This window comes from Abramis brama, assembly GCF_963993115.1.
Source record: "Abramis brama genome assembly, chromosome: 14".
Lineage (NCBI taxonomy): Eukaryota > Metazoa > Chordata > Actinopteri > Cypriniformes > Leuciscidae > Abramis > Abramis brama.
In genome coordinates, this window is record NC_139976.1 from 13,073,533 (window position 1) to 13,095,709 (window position 22,177).

General features: G+C 38.6%; 1 protein-coding gene across 1 annotated transcript in view; it reads right to left on the reverse strand.

Moving 5' to 3' along the window:
* Positions 1 to 10,159: 10,159 nt before the first annotated feature.
* cacna1g (calcium channel, voltage-dependent, T type, alpha 1G subunit) overlaps positions 10,160 to 22,177 on the reverse strand; it is a 128,650-nt gene continuing 116,632 nt past the window's right edge. Inside the window, exons 34-37 of the mRNA XM_084134731.1 lie at positions 21,704 to 21,826; positions 18,788 to 18,977; positions 18,535 to 18,704; positions 10,160 to 13,324 (exon numbers count right to left, since the gene is read on the reverse strand). Of these exons, the coding sequence (XP_083990857.1) occupies positions 12,455 to 13,324; positions 18,535 to 18,704; positions 18,788 to 18,977; positions 21,704 to 21,826 (1,353 nt within the window). The 3' untranslated portion in view covers positions 10,160 to 12,454. The remainder of the gene's footprint in view (positions 13,325 to 18,534; positions 18,705 to 18,787; positions 18,978 to 21,703; positions 21,827 to 22,177) is intronic.

Below are 22,177 nucleotides of genomic sequence, written 5' to 3' on the forward strand. Positions count from 1 at the left end.
TGGACCTTTTTTCACCAAGCTGCTTGGCAATTTCCCCGTAGCCCTTTCCAGCCTTGTGGAGGTGTACAATTTTGTCTCTAGTGTCTTTGGACAGCTCTTTGGTCTTGGCCATGTTAGTTGTTGGATTCTTACTGATTGTATGGGGTGGACAGGTGTCTTTATGCAGCTAACGACCTCAAACAGGTGCATCTAATTTAGGATAATAAATGGAGTGGAGGTGGACATTTTAAAGGCAGACTAACAGGTCTTTGAGGGTCAGAATTCTAGCTGATAGACAGGTGTTCAAATACTTATTTGCAGCTGCATCATACAAATAAATAGTTAAAAAATCATACATTGTGATTTCTGGATTTTTTTTTTAGATTATGTCTCTCACAGTGGACATGCACCTACGATGACAATTTCAGACCCCTCCATGATTTCCAAGTGGGAGAACTTGCAAAATAGCAGGGTGTTCAAATACTTATTTTCCTCACTGTATAGGTGCCTGAAGTGTACATATGAAGTAGACTCACTCCCTCGGTCAAAATCGAGGGAACGAGGGTCTGTCCATCTAAACTTCCCTCGTCCACTTCACGAAGTGGAACGCACTTCAAAATGGCGGCGGGTATTCCCCCGAGGGGAAGTGCTTAGGGAAGTTCGCAAGTGCGTGTCTAAAAGTGGACTTGAACGCAGCAAATGTGTGTAATACAGCTCTGACCATCGGCTCCACCTGGGTCAGATGTCGCCCATTCTACGCCACGGACATACTGAGACTGCACACAAAGACACACATCGTCTGCGCTCCTATGGCTCCATCTGACTCTGCCCTCCCTCCAGTTCTGCCTCAACCCTCCGGTTCCACCTCTGGGTGTCGTCGCCTTCGGGGTTGTTTGGTTTTTGGTTTTGCCTTTCCTGGGGGGGGGGGCAAACTGTCAGGACTATGTCTTGTTTCAATGTGTTTGTTCCTATCTTGACCTAGTTTCTAGTTTCTACTGCGTGAGTTTACTGTATTAAAGACTGTTATTCTGAATTCTCGTTTGTCTTTGCGTGCTTTGTACAGCCAAACGTGACATCAGTAGGATAAGAAAAATAAACTTAAACAAGTCTTACTGTATTATCTTATGCTTCTCAAGTAAATTAATCTTGTTTTGAGAATGCTTTTCTTACTAGAAACATGATGACAATCCTCATTAAGAAAATGATTATTATTATAATTTTTGCCATGCAGCAGGGGTAAATTGAAAGGTTAGAGGGCTCTGGCCACTTGAGCTAGAATCTAAATTAAACAATCACAAACAGAATTAGTCAATAAGGACCAATGCAAAGAGAAAAACACATTACTCATCTCTGAAGAGGAACAGCAAATCCCTGAAATGTCTCTGTGTTTATTCTCCCCAAAGTGATTATTCAAAGCCACAAATGTGATGCAAAGATCCTTTTTTGAAAGCCTGACCTAAACTATATTGCACACACCGTGCTCACATGAATTGTGAAGCTCATCACGACTGCACTGAAACAACAGGAATGCTTAACACATGAAATCAAAGTGTGGCAGCTGGTTGTATGTGAATTATTGAAACAAGTCAGTGACATGGAGTCTGCAGAAGCAAGTGACACCACTGGTGCAGAAGGTGATTGAAAGGAAAATCATTACTGGAACAGACACTGACAGAAACCTGATCGCCCAGGCTTATTTACATGTAGTTTATGAAGATCTGCAACCTATATTTGTCTTGTTCCTAAAGATAATTTACTGACATAACATAAAGGGACATTTCACCCGAAACTTACATAAATATGGCACACAAAAAAAAAACTATAATTATTTAAAATATTTTGTGACTCAAATCTCAGTAGCATGTGTGTCTATTCAAATATTCAGATGAGTTGAGCTAGGATTGATATTATTGGCTCACGATTATATTTTCAGTATTTGTGTTTGAAATCAGCCTTTTTCTCACACAAATCATATGACTTCATAAGACTTGAAATATTGTGTTCAAGTTGTATGAACTACACTTTTTCTGGAACTTAATAGCTCATAGTCAGTGTATAAAGCACTGTTAACCTTTCTTTTGTGGTCTATAGAAAAAACTCACATGAGCTTAAAATTGAGGAAATATTTACAGGATTTAAATTTCTGGGAGCACTATTTCTAAGGATTATCTAATCGCTAGCAACAATAATCACAATAAAAACATTTGTATAGTATCCACTTCATGGACAAACCTTTATTTACTTAAGTATGACACACTGGAGGTTTTAAACAAAATGGTGGGACCAAAATTTCAGAATGTTGAAGGGTACAGCTGAACAGCCCCTTTGCGCTACTACATGAGGAAAAAAATTTAAACTGGGTCATTTTATGCTTCAATGTAAGAGGAGCCTAAAGGATGATTGATCTTACAATAGTTTCATTCCACCCACCGTGAGACAAGACTGTTTAGATCAGTGTTACATCAGGTTAGAGAACTGAATTTTGAAACGGAGCACCTCCAGATTTAGCAAGGCTTGATTTCTCACCAACTGAAATGTTTTATTTTATACAAATCCTTTGAGTCTATATCCAAAGTCACTATACTGGTTTTAACAGACATGTGGATGTGGAAATGGATGTGCTGCTGTGCCTTTTGACATTATAAAGCTAAGCAGGGCATTAATGTGATCAATGTCAGAGTGTCACAGCAATCTCAATAAATTGGTATGAAAAGGCAGCCAGAGGTCCCAGCAGGACTGCCGAATCAGTGAGCCGTGGCACATTATACTTTTCACATTGCCTCATGGACACTATGAAGAAAAAAAATCGAACTTTGCTCATTTTTATATTTTGTTTAAGTGACATTCATTGCTGCGCAGTCATGGAATAACACACTGCACGGAGCCCAAATATCTTTGCTAATTTTATGTGACCAAATAGAGTCAAATTAGCTGTATTTGAACAATGCAGTTATAATGCATGTCAGGCTCTTTATTATTCAGGTGCAGTACACTGTGCATGTCTTGCTGTCACTAGATCTAAAACGTCAAAGAAAATGTCAAGGTTTTCCCACAACATCATTGTTTTAGCCTCTTAAGATCTAGAGGGGTATAGAAATTTCATCAAATGGAATCCATGATGCTTTCACACTTGTCCTGTATCAGCCATTAATAATTCCTGAGGTGTCACACTGTCTGAATGAATCATCAGGGACAATGTGAAGAAAGTATTTTATGCCAAGGGAACTGCTGGAGCTCCAGGGAACTGAGCATCTATCTTTAGCACTTATCATACAAGGTGAGACAGGGATGCTACATTCAGAGAAAGGTGCTGGGTGTACTCAACTTCATCAATCACAAAGATTGGGTATGAAGTGTCATGTCAAAAGTGTCATGTCAGATACTGCAATCTGACATGACACTTCATACCCAATCTTTGTGACTGATGAAGTTGAGTACACTCAGCACCCAGCAGTGATGAACCTTTTCAACATGTTGTCCAGTAGAATATCTGAACATCCCAACCCACAGTATAGAAAAATGTTGAGGAGACATTATTATCTTTTTAAAAAATATGTATATAATGTAAATATCAGCATCCAAAATACATTTACTTGCAAAATATTAAGACATGGGGTAAGAACAAAAACCAGAATTCAAAATTGATTCGAAAACAAGTCTTAATATTTTGCAAGTAAATGTTTTTAAAACATTTTTTTTTAAGAAAATATGGATGTTCATGTTACATTTTAAATAATAATAAGATTTAAAATTTTAAAAATAAATTAATACTCTCATTCACCAATGATGCATTAAATTGATTGAAAACTGACACTAAAACTATTTTAATTATATTCCAAATAAATATAATTTTCTATTCATCAAATAAAAAAATCAAAACAACACAATATTAAGAAAACTGTTTTCTACATTTATAACAATACATGTACACCAAATCAACACATTAGAAGGAAGGATCATGTGACATTAAAGAATGGCTGCTGGCTGCTGAAAATGTATTATATAGAAAAGTTATTTTGAATTTTAGTAAATTTTACAATATTACGGTTTACTGTATTTTGAACAAGTTAATATTTCTTTCAGAAAAATTGGTCTGACTCCAAAGTGCCAAAACACTAATAAAAAAATTGCAGTGCAACATCCATTTATAACTGCTCAGATTCAAAAGATATTGTGAATTTTCACAGATTCTGCAGTTACATTCTTAATCTAAAATAAGTCTGCAGCAATCCCTGAACAAGAAGAGGGCAGTTCACACTGCCATTCCGCTTATCATCTCAATCTATTACATTCGCAGAGTTCTACAAAGTTTGGCCAGGTTCCCAATATGTGTGGTCACTGATAGGGGCGTGAAGAACATGGCAGAGACCTTAACGACAGGAAGTAGAAGAGATAGCATCAGCAGATGCTGTTATCCAGGCCCCCTATTGCATTAATGTATGCCACACACAATGTGCTGCACACAGAACTAAACAAATGACTTAACCAGGCTTGTGTTTGCCACAAAACTGTAGTGGAGAAACCAGACCACACTTTTTTCTTTACTCTAGTACAGGCAAATTGATGGCAGTGACCAAATTGTGTTGAATAACGTGAACTTTGGCTTGGGAGAGTTACATTTCTGTGAACTTTTTTCTTTAATAATATGAGGGGCTGACGTGCAGGATTCCTCCTCTTGTGATTATCTTGGGCAGATCAAGATTCTGTTTGTAACAGGAGATGCAGGCTATTAGTCAGCCTGTGTTTAGCTTCTTCAACCATTGGGTAGGTTTAAGGATGGCGGCGTTATAGGTTTTTAATGGCTTGTGAAGCATGTTTTTTTTCAGGAAAAGGGGGTATCCTATGAGTTTTCTGAAATCTCAGCGATCTCCTTAAATGGATTTCTACTGCAGAGTGCTGATGATTTGTTTAGGGCAGAGGTGGCATGTGCATTTTTTAAGGGGTCATGTCGTAAGGAATACAAATTTTCCTTAACTTCCTTGATATTTCAGAATTCAAAACATCCTCCCTATTGCAAAAATAGCATTTATAGAAACCAAGCCTAAAAAAACAACAACACTTGCTTAAAGGATTTAGAATAGTATGTGGCCAAATAAATCCAAAGATTTCAGGATAGATCTGCCTATAGAGATGCAACTGACTAGATCTTATATCAGATTTTGACCAAAAGAGTTTCTGCACAGATGTTGCTTTTACTTTATCATATATTTGTTCTACTGTATCTCTCCCTGCTTTTTTGTGTAAAATTTGAATGTGTAAGAATTTTTGACTTTGCATTTTGTTGGCTAAGCAAGTAATATAAAACGATGCTGTTCTCTCTGTTCTTAATTCAATTTTGAGGTATACTATTGATTGCTTCACCTTATTCCACAGAATAATAAAACTTGTTTTATTATTAAAATATTAAAATGTTGGGACCTGAGATCAATCTTTATGAATTTCTGTGCAATAATTTATTGTGCACATGAGAATGAATGAGAACATACTGAACAGGAGACCTTGGAACTGACAGGCAGAAAAAAATAATATTTTTTAATATAGCTTTTAATATAGCTAATTAATAATATAAAACAATAGACAAGAAAAACTTGACTATCATGCGCTAAAGTCTAATTTTGATGCTCATCTTTCAACACGAGAGTGAAACCTATCAAAATCCATACATAAGTCCAACAACAACTGCTGTTGCTCTACGAGACCCGAACTACCAGCCCCAGGGAACCTGAGACAGCACCTCCAACAGGATAAAGACTTTACCAGGCTCAAACTGGGTCCCCTGGGACCTCTACTGCTCTGTCAGACCTCAGCTCCTTATTCAAGAAAAGTGGCATTAAAGATGCAGTAAGCGATTTCTAAAAAACACTGTTGATATTTGAAATCGACACCTAAACAAACATTTCCCTCCATTTATTGCTCCACCCCCAAAATAACGAACACGTGATGCAACACAGGCAACCACTAACAGCTACCGCATCAGACATATCACGCAAGTATGGATGAATCAGCTAAAAAAAAAAGATTATGCAGTTTAGCCATTTCAGTGTAATTTTTTTAAGTTGGCACAACTTAAAAGTGTCTGAATTTGTTCATTTAACATTACATGTTAAGTATTCATGGTCTAAGTTGGTTTGTATGGTTTGTAAGTTGAATTAATGAGAGTATTTGCCACCTCAACTTAAAACATATGTTGAATCACGTTCACAACATTTATTGCAAGATCTCGTGAAGCGCGTACATATTTGTTTACACTGGTGTAATAAAAATTATACTATTATCTATTGTTTACAGCTTCATCATTTCTGTATCGAACTTGACATTTGCTAATCCACGCAAAGTTTTGGCCCTAATCATATTATATAGTTGATAGTCATCAAACTAAACAACTAACAACATTTCTCGAAAATAGTTCATGAACACATCTGCACAGGTTTTAATTTTCACTGGGTCCTAGACTGTTATTAGGTGGGTGGACAGACTGAATTAAATTTATAACAAATGATACAGAAATCTAACCTATTTGGAAAATGGGCGGTAATAATCATCATTTATTATTATTTTCTTTTTCTCACCATTATATGCTGAAAGATATCTTCTAATTGTATGTAATTATAGCCAAGCCAAATTAACAAGTTAACGTGTAATTATGTGTTAACGCATTTACACGCAATAACGCAGTTAAGATATTAGTTTCAATTGCTTTGACTCTATTGGCCTTCCATAGTGTCAGCCCTTTACATTTGTTTGCTTCTCTTCTACTCACTGTACTCGCATATTGTATTTTAATACAGCCACATTCCCAATACAATATTTATATATTTTTCTGTTTCTGTTGTGAGATAATCTGATGAATATGTATAGTGACTGAAACGCAGCCTATTAAGACTACATAAACCAGCTCTCCCTTAAAAAATGTTAATCTGCACTATAAATCCAGAGTCAAAACGTCATCTGACAACATCACCATACACATAAGATAAAGACAATATCTGTGCTGTGATTTCGGCTAGGCCTATATCCAGGTTAGAAGCAACAATATCTATTTTACCCGAAGGCTGGCATACATTGTGCGATGTCTGTGCGATTTCAGCAACCTACTCACACTGAACGAGTAGATCACATGCGATGTAAAGCCAAAGCTCGCGTTTTATGTGCTCACAGTCCGATCATCAAGCTGCGACTTGACTGCTCACACTATATGTGTGAAATATGCGCGATAAACCCCTGTGCCGGCTGCGCCAATAGACCATGATATTGTCAAAACAAGCATCAGCTATCAATATCAAGAGTATTTAGCATTTCCAATGTATGTATTAAATTATTATTAGCATTATTGTATTATTATTATTAGGGAAGGCCTACTTTTATTATTAAATTTATAGGCTATTATAATTCATTTGCCAGGCAATGATTTTATAGCGCATCCCCGCATAACCAACATGATGCGAGGATAATACAAGATTACATAGAAGCTTACTCCTCCTAATTGAAAATTGTCTAAAAACATTTAGGTCGATTACAATGAATCATATTAATAATCAGTCATCAATGAAAATTAAAAACAGCTTTATTTCAAAAACAGCTTAACATGAGCATTTAACAAATTAATAAAAGAGGCATGGTAGCTACATCACAGGTGGCTTGGAAGACGTAGTAATATGGTTTAGGCCTATCCATTTTGCAACACAAACTGGAGGTAAGCAATTTGTAGCAAGTTTGATATCTACAGAAATTAAAGATCTCCCTCTTTTCGTTTTCTTTCTTGTTGCATTAAAGATGAAATGGTTAAACTTATAAACTAAACATGCGGCACACATGCCGGCAATTCATCCGACCATCCGATTGCCTGTCGGGATAGGATAATCGCCTCTCGTTTCCCCCTGTACACTTTCACAAACACTGCATGACAAACGAAGCACGACAAAGCTGAAAATCAGCCCGAGCCGAAAAAGAGTCGCACGAGTCAGATAAGACTGAAAATCGGACAAAAATCGCACAGTGTATGCCCGCCTTGAAAGCGCTGCTCCTCTCAGCCACTTGCTGAACAGAGCAGATGCAGCGAGGCATGTGTGTGGGGCGGGAAAGCAAGACCCCCAGTACCCGGCGATACTCGGACACTAGATAAGGTTTGTCCAAAAAGTTATGTGTGGCCGAATTAGCCACCCCTCAAAACACGAATTGCCGTGAGATCGGGTTGCTTGCCACTTTATTGGGGGAAAAAAATCACTAAAGGGGTCTGGGAAGTAGGCCTAGCTAAATCTAGTGCTGTAGATTAATTTAGATCTTGATAGTGTTGCCATAAAAAGGCATAAATCCCAGTCAGAGGACTTGAATGTCCGAATAGAACATCACGCTTTCATCTCGAGGTTATAGTAATTACGACATTCGTGAACAGCATATTAAGCTTTACAGTGGTCAACCCAAAATTATACAGACCAATCATTCTAAGTAGATAACAAAAACGTGGAAAATAATCTTCAGCAGATTTCAACCATTTAAAAATATATAGCCATCCTTGATTTCAGACAGCTGTTTGACATCAAATCATCTTAGGTAACATCAGGAGAAGAAGCCTTACCAGAGTGTGCAGAATGTTTCTGTTGGCCTCTTTCAAAAGCTTTCTGTATAAAATTACCCAAATAAAACTAAATTATTAAGGATTTCTTAAAGTGAATGACATGAAGGCTACCTTAATCCCAAAGGTGATTACTTTGTCTTCATGAAATATTTTAAAGTGCTTTTTGAGTGAGCATAATGTGCTCTTAGATTTTATTTTTTTCCAGTAATGAATCGTTTCAGATGACCTGATCCCCTACAGGTTCACGATCTCAAAGACAAGAAAATGCTTAATGAATATGGTGTACTTTTATCATTTGCAAGTGGTGTGTGGCTGCACAGTTATCAAGTTCTGTTATCTAACCTCCCACTCACAAAATGAACAAAGAAAAAGATTTTCTCTCACAGTCACAGATAATAATGTAAGCAATGAAACAAACTCATGGGTTGGATAATGAACCATCAAGTACAGTAGGGAATGCCATATTGCAGCTCAAACATCCCTTTCAGGCAGCTTCCTCTTGCATTGACAGTTACTCCTGTTGAATGTGGTCCGTCGTACCTGGTGGTATGCCAACATTATCACCATATATGATACCATAGCTCTTTAAAATCAGTGAAGATTGATATTAGGCCGCGCATATATAGGTGTGAATCCTCCAACACTATGTTGGCCAGTGTTTCAGTTTCATTGTCCAACCCCTGAAAAAAACACTGCTGTCATTAAGTCAGTGAGCTGATATGTAGCCCCTCCTCTCCCCATGTTATGATTCCCATTTATTAGGCTTATTCCAAAATTTATGACATATTTGGCTTATTTTTATACTAAAACATAAAATGTTTTTATTCATTTAATTGCCTTTTAAACACTTTAAGTTGTGTCCTTAATATATGTTTTTGTGTTGGTGCTCATGTGATGTGATATGGTTTGTCTTCTCAATCATTTGGAGGAGGTCATGAATGGATTTCTTCGGACTTTCTGAAACACATGCTCTCGCTCAGCGGAGCGCCAGAGCAACATTGATGAGCACACACTCGCTAAAGCAAGTCGGCCAATCACTGAGGACCTCCCAAAGTGTCTTGATGACTTTTTGGCTGGTAAACAAGGCCTTTGAGCTTTTAACCCATCTCAAAATCTCTCTCGAGGTGTTGTTTTCCCAAATGTTCAATTTTCAGCCAGGCTATCTTATCACAGTCTTCAATGGGAACTGCGTCATGTTTTGTAAGTCAAATTGATTCAGCCTGTTGAGTAAATGAAGTTATCATAGATTTTCCAATACTCATTTTCTGCAAGGAGGGATGGAGAGCTCAAATATCGAAGGGTCCTCAGCTCTGAGGCTTCATTTCAGGAGTGGGAACCAAGGGAGAGGCCAAATCGCTAAAATGATCTGCACACCTAGAAGAACAGCGGAGGTTAATTGTCATTTCCTCGTGAGGATGTTTACCAATAGCTTCATGTTTTCCTTTTCCATCTGGTCACTCAAGCTGTTTTCCAGGATTTTGCAGTTTAATAGAAAAGCTGAGTGGGAACGTCATCATCTTCTTTCAGTGTCAAATAAGATTTTTTACTGTGATATGTGCCAAATGTTTGAAGTAACAAAGTATTAAATATTATAGCAAACACATGACAATCTCCATTTGCATTCTTTTGTTTTAGCATCACCTTGATCAAAATGATCCACGCTGAAGATATCCTAGAGGTAGAATTAAACACCACTAATAAATAGTTTATATGGCAACCAGATGTCAGGTGCAATGGAGAGCTGTACAGAACATCATTAGGTGCTTTGCACACTCTACAATTATTATAAACTCCATTCTGATGCATCCCTCTCTCTCTCACACACACACACACACACACACACACACACACACAAAATGCATTTGGTACATGCATAATTCAAGTGAGATTATATCTTATGTAGATTGCTAAACTGGTAAATCGTTCTAAAATTGGTCCAATGAGAAAAACAGGTTCAAACACATCGAAGCCATGTACAAACTGCAGCCACAGATTTGGACTGCAACCAGGGCTTTGAAGCAAAATAGAGGTATATTACTGAACTGGACTTTGAAGCACAAGCTTTCCTGAGTTTGAAAGGAGGCCTGCAAATGTGTCGAAAGGCAATCGCTTCAGTGAGTCTTCCACAGTGCACTTGACAACAGCTTCAATCAACATGCTTTTTGATTCTGAGAGAGGCTTGAGTGGAAGATCTAAATATACCTTAACAAGCACACATGAGTAGTGTAAAGAATAAGGGTGGCACAATGTGTACATAACTGCTTATAATATAGTCACTTAGGTAGTGGTTCTCAAAGAAGCCGCAGGGCCTCGGAAAACTTCCAATGGGGCTGCAGGATGAACTAAAAAATTGTCAAAGCTATTTTAAAATGACCTTAATATAATTTTTAAAATAACAATGTGTCATTAAGAGCAGATAAATGAAAGCTGTATTTCTTACTGATTATTAATAAATTAACAAAACATTGTTTTAACAAAACTGCCCATTTTCTCATAGATTACTTTTTGTCCACTCTCGACCTCAATGTAGCAATTTGGTCCTGCATTTCTTTCTGCTGATCCTACTGTGCAGAGTACAAAATTGACATATCTGTCCAACAAAATGGGACATTATTTGTCCTCTCAACAACTGTTGTTTTTATTAAAGAACATACAGTTCTTGAGACCTATATAATCACAAAATAAATCAATTTATTTTAATCTATTAACACTACAAAATATATATGCAATATTGACAATGGGCGAGTCTTGGAGTCAAAGGTTGAAAACCACTACCATACAGCTTTTAGAAACTCAAGATCAAATATTTTCATTTTACAATTTCGCACAAATTTTGCATGCACTGTACTGATAATATAGCATTTAATTAACAACCTGGTGTCCAAAAACATCAGAATTTAAATCAGATTTCAAATGAAACACTCATCCGAAGACTGATAAGTGTTTTGGGCGTTTCATTGGAAATCTGGTTTAAATTCTGATGATGTTTTTGGACAACAGGTTTTGGAGTGATTTTCTGCTTCATAAGTTCAATTAGTGTAAGTATTTGTTCTCTTCTGTCTGAAAGTCAGTAAAGTAGCACACAATCTGTTCTGCAGACAGTGTCACTAGACTTGTTCTTTAGTCAAGGCACACCAGTCTAATACTTGTGTTTAAAAATCAAAGAGCTGTTTAATGCTTTATTTTTTAAAGAGATATATTATATCATTATTATTATTATTATTAATAATAATAATAATATTCCTACAAATACATTGATCCTGGCACTTTGAAAAATGTTTTCTTTCTTTTTGTCTTTGTTAAAACAGGAAAGCTAAAAATATCCTATGGTGAAAAAATAAAGCAAACAACAAACGATTTAAACATTGAGAAAAAGAGAAAAATCACAAAAAGACAAATAAAACTATAACGAAATTGAGAAAAAGAAAAGAAATTCTACATCCTTTACAAACACTATGGCCCAATAATTTAAGAAAATAGTGTCTCTAAAACGTTCATATTGCTTTGTACCTTCATCAGTGCCCTTTAGGGATTTCAGCAATACAGTGCTGTGAAGTCTTCACAACGGCCAGAAGGGGACGCTCTCCCCCGGGCTCTGCACAGACCTCCACGAGGAGGTCATGAGGTTGCCAACGGATCCGCTGGCATCTTTGAGGAGAGAGAGTCCCGTTATTAGCTTGTTTAATCCTCAGCGCAACTTCCTTTTGTGTTCTTTTGGCAGTAGAGAAAAAAAATACAAGGTATAGTAACTATTCCTCATGATCTTGAAGTATTCACCATTGTTGTATTTAGCATTATTACTCTCTAAGATATTATTACTATTACTATCACCATCACGGATACACGGAGTGCATCGTGTGTCATGTGCGCATGTGTGTGCGTGATCGTGCGAGTCAGTGTTCAGTGCTCGGAGCTTGTTTTCTCAAAAGAGAAACTAGGCAGAGTCAATAGCTTGGAGTTTGGGATGCCCTCTTGAGGCAGCCCATCTCCTCCTCCACCCAAATCAAATGAGTCTTTGGAGTCACTGGAGGGAGCGCGCCTCCTCAGGAAAGTGTCCCGGCTTGGCAAGGGGGGCGGTACCATCACCAGAGCAGGGTGAAAGCCTCCCGGAAGCTCTGGACCCTCGGGCGGATCCTCGGAGATGCACGGGGGACTCATCTTCTTCTTGCGGGGGCGTGGAGAGGACTGCTGCTGGAGGCTGTCAGCTCGCGAGACGAAGCCAGAGGAGATCGAACTGCGCTGGGGACTGCTTTCCACGGACGAGCACACCTCGATGGAGTGCCGGCGCGGGTCGTCGAGCCAGGACAAGGGCCTTGGTAACAGCAGAGCTCGCTGGCCCTGAGTGTCAACGCTGTGGTACTTTTTAAGCTGGCGTCTTGCACCTTGATCTCCCGTCCCTCCTCCGACTCCATCATCGCTCCTCCCTACGAGCCCCGCACGGATAATTCGGGATACTTCCTGATCCACAGAGTCTGTTTCCTCCTGCTTCCCGGCAGCCGGTGGTGGCGGCGGCGGCGGTAGGGCCGGCGAGTGGGAATGACTGGAGAACTCGTACTGGACGTAGGGGTTGTGCTGTGTGTGGACGCTAGGTCGGGATGGTTTCGGGGAGGCGCCTGGTGTGGCAGGGACCAGAAAGAGCGAAGGCTGGAGCTGCTGCTGCTGAGGTGGAAGGTTGATAGGGGTGTCCGACAGTTCCCTAAGTCCCAGGGGACCCTTGTTTTCCCCTCCCTCTGTGTATAGAGTCTCCTGAGAGTCAGCACTCACTGCAACCTGAGGAGAGCAGGGACGGGAGGAGGTGAGGGGAAGGTAGGGGGTAACATTAGGGATTAGGACATGAACAGGTGAGAGGGAGACTGGTTAGTATGAGATGTCAGGGGTGTAAAAGCCAGTGGAAGGGGAGGGGAGCCGTGGAATTAGAGTGGAGTTCACCATTAGCTCCACAAGCGCTCTGTTTCAAAGGATTAGAGCTGAAATTAGAAAAATAGAAAAATCGCCTCAAGGCGTCCATTTTGAATGCATTTGTAGCCCCAATCAGAGGTAGCCGACTTCTTTTTTAAAAGTCTGTATCAAACTTGAAAGTATCAAATGAAGTAACTCACCACAAAACATACTAAATCATCCCGCCCACACACTGAACCTTTAACCGACAAAAATAGTGTTTAAATTGTGCTAAAAGTTCAATAAAACTTGCTCAATAGTAGTTACACATTCTGAAGTAACATTCTTAGTTCAACAACATTCTTAGTACTTTCTGTCTCATGGGCAGTCCTAGGGATGGGCTTCCAGGGTGATTCTTTTTTTATTACTTTGAGTTTTAATGTCAGGTCATTCTCATCTGCTCTATAAATCAGACATTATGAAGAAACTACAGGATCTAATGACTTTTTGGTCAGAGTTGCACTCCATCCAGATGCAATAAGCACCAACTATTTCACAGACAAACGTAATATACATTTGTGCTTGAGCCTGAAACTTGCAGCTCTTAGAAACTGTTTTATAAAGACCACAAACAAGGCCATAAACTTCACAAACTTTAGTAAATCAACTATTTTCCCCTCAAAGCGCTCTTTTAAACAGTAGGTTATCTTATAAACACAGTTGAAACAGTTGCAATGACAAGTGACAATCATGACACAACTGTCAACCTATACACAGAGCTACAGAAAGCCTGAGGGTAAAAAACGTATGCATGCATGCAGATGAGACCTTTTTATTTTTATCTCCAGTAATATTTAAAAATTTACTTCGTAACATTGCAACATATATTTTAAAGTTTAAAATTTTAATATTTAATCATATGATGACTCATGCATCCAAAAAGGTTTGGGATAAGCCCCAAATACCTCCCCTAGAACCGCCCCTGGTTCTTTTTATTGCATTCACTGATAGGAAATGTGTACTGTGTACTTTCAACCAAATCAGAAAGTCTGCAGTATACTAGAGAAATGGGCAAATCAATATTTGTCTCCCTTTTGCTTTGTATCTTCATGTCTAATCTTTGACATGAACTAAGTAGCTACTCCCCATGTACTAAACTGACACACTGCCTGAGTAGCAGTACTGTACATGCTACTGCTCTGGGTGAAGTCACATAGGTGAAAACTTACAATATCAATTGCACTTTCAGAGAAAAGTTAGCAATAGGTGTATTGTTTTAACTAGGGCAGAGCAACATTTACCCTAGGGCAAAACTACAGGCACTGTTTGGCAGACTGCACTCTGAGCCACTGGGCAACTGCAACAGACCACAAGACCCATGTCTCTTCCTGGGGTCACTCTCTCTCAGAACTCCCCATAATCTGTCTGTTTCTCTTAATCGAGGAAGCCCGAGAGAGACACCGGCCCAGTAGGAGAGAGATAGGTGGGCTTTTTGGGAGGGGCAAAAGATCAAGAGGAACCATGTTAAATTTGGACAGTAAGCCAACATGGAGTAAGAGACCAAGCCATGAGTGTCCTTGTTCTGTTTTGAAACTTGTATGACACTATGCTGCCACCTAGTGGCAAGGAATTGTTTTTACATTAGCATGACGTGATTGACTAAATAGCATATCTAGGAAACAAAACAAGCTAAATAATTACTAATTTAATAAACAAAAATGTTATTAATGGTAATGTTTAAGGTTCCTTTAAAAATCAATTGATATGACTAAAATACTGCAGATAATTGCTTTAGAGTATTTGCTTTAAATAAATGCAGCTAATTGTGCGTATGAGATATTAGTCCAATTTAATTCCCCTTGATCTTTACCCTGCATTTTTGGCCTTTACAGTAGCCATGGTGAAATGCGTTGGGCTGGAGGAACGGGATTTAAGGGGTGTGGTAGGATAAGAGTAGGGGACGGAGTTCAAGGATCTGTGGAGAGGGTGCTGGAGGCCAGCTGATTCAAGCGGCCCATTCAAGCTCTCTCAGAAACAGGAGTATCTGTGTCTCAGGAGCAGCTCGGGGTCAGGCTTGGGTTGGACCATGCTGAGCTGCTCGGAGTAAGTCACATTAGAGGGTATGCAGGCCAAAAAGCAGCAGAAAAAAAAGGAGAGAATGCAGGAAGGATTAAAAGAAGAAATATACTAGCCAGAGGGAGAGATCAACAGTGCAGAGGTTTCAGACTTCATACCAGTCACATTCACCATAAGTCTCCAATCACAATCAATAAAGGAAGACAAGGGATATTATGCATTATGAAAGAAGACAGAGAGAAAATTGTTCTGTTACAAAACCTAGCGAGCTGCTTATGGAGCTGCTTATTTTAAGGAGACATGTCGTTCCCGAAATGTAGGTTATTCCAACTTAAATATTTTGATCTCTCAGTTATTTTGTAACTTAGTTTGTTATCAATGTAAAGTGTTTGGTCTGGCTTTTGTTTTAAACGATTGTGCTCTGTTGTTGTGCTTGTTGTTGTCGTCTGTTGCCGTTGTGCAAGCATGATGTGGCGGTTGGTCAGTGCGGTATTTGTCCCACCCTTCCTCCACTGTGATTAGACTGCTGGGTAAAAAGTAAGAGTAATGAGCGCTGCGTTTGGTTTTACCCGAAGTTGTCCCAACTCGGAAAATAAACCATCTCAAATGAAACACTAATCTTTTTGGGGTTTTTTACTAACAGAAGCATTCACTGTTCTTTCAGTTCAGTTAGGCTACTACAAAATGAAGCAAGGAAGATGTTGCTGTTTACGGTCAGGGACTTTTTTTTTCAGCGGAAGGAATGCTTTTAGTGATTTTACTTCATGAAAGTTGCATAGATAAATATTTTTCGGCTTTAATATTTGTATTGTGTGGCAACCGTTTTATAAAAGCAATAAGGTACTCGAGGCAAACTGCTGTATCGTGAATAAGTAACGTTAACGGCTGAAGGGCGTTGTTAGGCACGACGCGAAGCGGAGTTACTTAGTCACGATACAGCACAGCCTCTCGTACCTTATTGCTTACATGTATCTCACGTGTTTTGTATGAAGAGCACTAAATGAATACTTGTATTTAGCAAGGACGCATTAAATTGATTAAGACATTTATAATGTTACAAAAGAATTCTATTGAAAATAAATGCTGTTCCTTTGAACTTTCTATTCATCAAAGACTATAGAAAAATCATGGTTTCCACACAAATATTAAGCAGCAAAGATATCTTTAAATGTTGATAATAACTAGGAAAATGCATTTCCAGAGGAACTGCAAAGTGTGCTTGCACGGGTGCAGTGCACTAACGTTAGTAGGTAGTGGATAGATGCGAGAAAAAATGCGAGATGCGAGAAAAAAGATGTCAAACTGTCTTTTATTTTCGAATTTAATTCCTCAATCAGCGCTGGACCGGCATTTTCTGTCTTACGCTGAGCCCTGGCTGTAGACAGATCATATGTTTCACGCTGTCAATGCAGTGGTCTGCGTTGCGCTGATCTTATTCACACTATCGAGCGTAGGTGCAGCATTCTAACATTGAGTCATAATGAGCTATTTCTGAAGAAATTATCCGCTTCCAAATTATGTCATTTTAATCATGAAATTGAAACATTAAAAAAACATTTGCTATTTATGGTGTGCGAGTGAGGGCGCGGCAGCAACTAACCAACTGATCAGCTCGCAGCGTAACAACATTGAATGCTCGGCCGAACAGCTGATCATAGCTGTACAGGGCGCCTTATTATTTTTCATCTCCATAAATATATCTAGTAGTAAAGCTAATGCAAGGGCTAGAAATCAATTAATCTTTTGCTGATACTTCCTTGTCATCATGGAGAGCGCAGTTCATGGTTGCATAACTTGCATAGCAACGACAGACGCCATGGGAGAGCAAGCGCGAAAGGAGACAGCGGCGCGCCCGCGCTTTCCACTTGTTTTTACACATCTAAGGTGTGTTCCATTCGACAGGGTCCATACGCAGTGTTCACTGCTCCCCTACTCCCTGTGCACGGTATATCAGATGAAGTGGACTTCACTGACAATAACCGCTCATTTGAAACGCCCTGCAAACGTCATCAAAGAAAGTCAACTACGGGGTCGCGCAGATTATGATATAACATAAATATATATAGGACTACATTCATATTTTATTTTTTATTATTATATTATATATTTACAATTATATTGCAGTATTTTACAACTACCTAAAATAAAATCACTTTACTTCACAAACTAGCTAAGCTGGCTGCATTCACTGAGGTAAATTATAATCATCAAAAATAGTATATGTAATATTTACAACAATAACCGTTAAAAATACTGTCATTTAACAATGGCGAAATGTATGAATACTTACACACACGTTAGTTATGTCCGTTCTTACTGGTGATGACGTGGTGCGCGCCGCGAAATGACAGTTGGGTGATCATCGCTCTCCACTTCCTGTGAAGTGATGTATTGATGTTCCCTTATTCCCTATGCCGTGTGCAGTGCCCTTCGAACTGAACATGTTCGCTACCTTCGGATTGGAATCTCACTTAAGATGGCGGAATACCGTACGTTTTAAAGTTGGAACGGTGTCTCTTTCTCAAAGGGCCTAGGCGCAGGAGCTGGCCAAAATGTATCTCCCGGGAATAATAATAATAATAATAAGAAAACTTAAGAAGAACAATAAGTGTGCTGCTTTCAGCAAGCACACTTAATAATAATAATTGATAATAATGTTTCTTGACCAGCAAATCAATTAGAATGATTTCTGAAGGATAATGTGACACTGAAGACTGGAGTAATGGCTGCTAAATAATCAACTTTGCAAAACAGGAATAAATTACATTTTAAAATAGATTAAAATAGAAAACAGTTATTGTAAATTGTAATAAAACTTAACATTACTGGTTTTATTGTATTGTTGATAAAAAAAAGTAGCCTTGGTGAGCTATAAGAGACTTCTTTCATAAACATAAAAAAAAAAAAAAAAACTTTTGAACAGCAGCTCATTAGGTTTTGGAACAGAGCTACTATGTGCAATAAACAAAAGCTAATAGAACATACTCTAAGTACGACACAATCAAAAGTAATAGACCTGAGGTCACCTGTCTGCGTAGGGTGCGTGAGAGAGTGTGTGCCCGGCGAGGCGGGGGGATACGTGGGATGCTCTCTGAATCTGATAGGCTATGAGGACTGATCGGTCTGAACAGATCGGTGGGCACAGTCAAGTGCTGGGTGGGTTCTTCTGTTTGAGATTGGACAGAGCCTGTAGACCCTGTGTGAGGAGACATTTGATATTATTGACATACGCATTAACAACCATATTTAAAACAAATTCAGAAATATATTGCAGTGCACCTGTCTGAGCTAGGTGAGTTGAGGTTGTGTGGGTACTGTGGTTCGAGTTGGGCTGCAGCGGCTGGAACATGTAGCTGTCATTGGGCAGAGAATGTGTGCGGCCCACTGAGGTCTTCTTCACATACAACAAGTGCTCATCCGTTGGCTCGTCTGGCTGCTGGGGCTCTAGAGGATCTGGTGGAGCTGTAGTCTGAGGCACATTAAAAGAGTTACAAGTCAAGGTGAGTGCTGGTACTTGTGTTTGGAGCATCACGGGCCCTTATGAACACATGGATGCACACGCAAACACATTGTACCTAATACATAGAGGCTGGGCTGGTTAGCATACAATGAAAGGCAAACGTCACTGCGCACTAGACAAAGGGAGAAGACTGATCAAGAAATGTTGATGTACATAAATCATGTTGCATGAATTCATATTTTGTCATACGAATACGTACATATTCAAATTACAGATGACTTAAAGTATTAGTTCAATCAGACATGAACATTTGCAAACAATTTGAGTCATGTCTTTTTAATGAATCGACTCATCCAGTTCACACAATCTGTCTTGAATGATTCATGAATCATTGACTCAGAGTCACTTTTGGCCAAGTTCACACTGCAAGCCTTAGTGCTCAATTCTGATTTACTGCTCAGATCTGATTTTTTTGTTTTGTTCGGCTGTTCACATTATTTTTTTTAAATGTGGCCAATATCAGATTTGATTGTGAACAGGTCACGATCCTGAACTGACCGATTATGGGGTCTCTGCAGAACAAAAGTGGGCGTTTCTAATTGTGTGGGTGTTTTCAAACTGGTGGGTGTTTATAAATCATGTAATGAAAATGATGCCCTTCACCTGACCCCACCCCTAAACCCTACCCTTACTGTGACGTGGGCAAATGAGGTAACGCGGTCGAAATTGCCTCTCTGTTTACAGCCTCGCCCACTAATCTGGTAAGTCGTGTTACTGTCCAGAGACCTATACTTGAATTGACCCGCATGAGCAAAAGAACAATAACAAAGTCTGCACGCAGCACTGAATTATACGGAAGTAAACACGGAGTCAGCATTGAATATAACAGCTCACCGTTCCTCCAGTGATTAACTTCGCTGCCATTTTCCATATTCCCAAAGAACCCAAAGAACTACCGGAATGTAAAATCTTTGGAGTGACTCCCATCACAAAGAGAATTGTGACAAATGTTGTTCTAGAGTGACGTAAAAGTTACATAAATTCCAATACGACTGTTCAGACATAGTCATCGGACCTGTATCTGATTTAGGACCACATATGGAAGTGGCTCAAATCAGAATCGAAAAGATTACTGTTTACTGTCAGTCTTTGTGGGAAACAATTGCATACCCATTAACATTAATGGTGGAAATTTTTGATGATGCTTCATGGTATAGGCATTGAGGAGTTATGCATATTCTCAGTGCATATTTTTCTGCCGTTTTTCATCCACATAAATACGACAGAGAAATGAGAACATGCTAGATCTAAATCTCACTCATCTGAGAAATGCTATGTATAAATTATTTATGGTTCTATGGGCATAGTTCTGAAACAATAAATATGAATTCAATTACGAGGTGACAGAAACCATCAGCCTTCTCCCTTAAAAGCTGTGCCCAGAGCCTGAACTACTGTAGCTGGCAGACAGCAGAAGCCAACCCCATACCACACTCCTATATTCTTTCAAGAAGCATGGTACTAGGGAGAAACTTCACTTTTAATACACAAAAAAAATAAAATAAGACAGATAAAATCAAGAGAGACACGGGTAAATATGGAGACAGATAAATTGAGGATGGAAACAGGAACATCTAAAAAGTATAAAGAGACAATGGAGAAGAGGTTCAGAAATGGCCTTTAGACGTGTTGGAAGAAGAATAGAGACATAGCTGCAGAACCCAGACAGGAAATGAGCAGATTGACGGGCAGTAATACTACTCTACTGGACTGGACTGGACCATACAAACACCAGGCTGGTGGGAAATGTACAAAGAGAGGGAAAGAGAGAGAAAGAACAAACAAAGTGGATGGTTAGAAACCCCCAAAGTTCCAAACACATTCGCCTCTCAGCTCTGCATAAATAATTTATGATGTTTGTCCTCTACTTTTACAAATGAATCAGACTACCAAGTGTCAGAAAACAGATTACTGGCATGATTATATTATATTATGTTATATTATATTATATTATATTATATTATATTATATTATATTATATTATATTATATTATATCCAAATATAATATCTATTTATATTTAATGTACAAACATTTTGGGATCAGTAAGGTTTTTTGAGACTTTTATTGAGCAAGGACATATTAAATTGATAAAAAGTGACAGTAACGTCATTTATAATGTTAAAAAAGATTTGTATTTCAAATAAATGCTGTTTTTGAACTTTCTATTCTTCAAATAATCAAATAAAAATGTATCATGATTTCCAAATAATATTAAGGTTGAAAACAGTGATTAACAGCAGCATTTGACTAAATATTATAGAAATGTTTAAATGACGGCAATATTACTGTAGCATTTTGTCAACTGCTGCTCACTGAAAAAAAGTAGTCTGTCAAAAGCTGCATGTTTTGAAAACACCTACATTTAGTTGTTAAGTTAGTAGTGTCACTATGATTTGACACTTTTAGTTTAGTAATTCCACAACAATAGGTACCATATGAAACCAAGGAGTCCTTCAAGGTGCCACTCAGAAGAATGTTTAGTTTAGTTATTTTTTTAATCATTTATTTATTTATTTTATTTAACTGAGATAATCTATTACAGGGCCAAAAGACCTAGGGATAAAATATTCAGGGCCAAATTCTGAAGCAGGGTGGAGAGGGCGGATGTCTTTGGAAGCAGTGTAAGGCTGAGAGGCAGGAGTGGAAAATGAACGTTGCTCTAGTGTTAAATACATTGCACTCCTGACTGGTTAGTAAGAGGGGGTTAAAATCATCTGGGACAGAGTCATCCGTCAGAGCTAAGGACCAGGATTTCTCCGATGCCAGAGATAGAGCCTCCATCTCGGCTAGAGGAATCTAAAGAAGAAGAGATGAGCCAAGAGTGAGATGGGCAACCAGCACATGCATAGTTAGAAGACACGCTCAGACTTTCACACATGCCGGTACAATTAATACAACTTTATGTGGTGAGGTCAGTTCATTTTAGCGAACATAACAGTTCAGTGCGTAGAAACCAGGTTTGTGCAACATTCCGATTTAAATTGAGAAGGTCTTTTATATTCCAGTAAATGTTTTGAATTTGATCTGAATTCGATTGATGTAGCAAACAGGATGCAGAATTGAAATTCAAACCTCAATGTAATGAAGTAGAATTAAAATGATTTGAAATCAAGACAAACTTTAAATGTTGGCTTGCCAAAGCGTTGT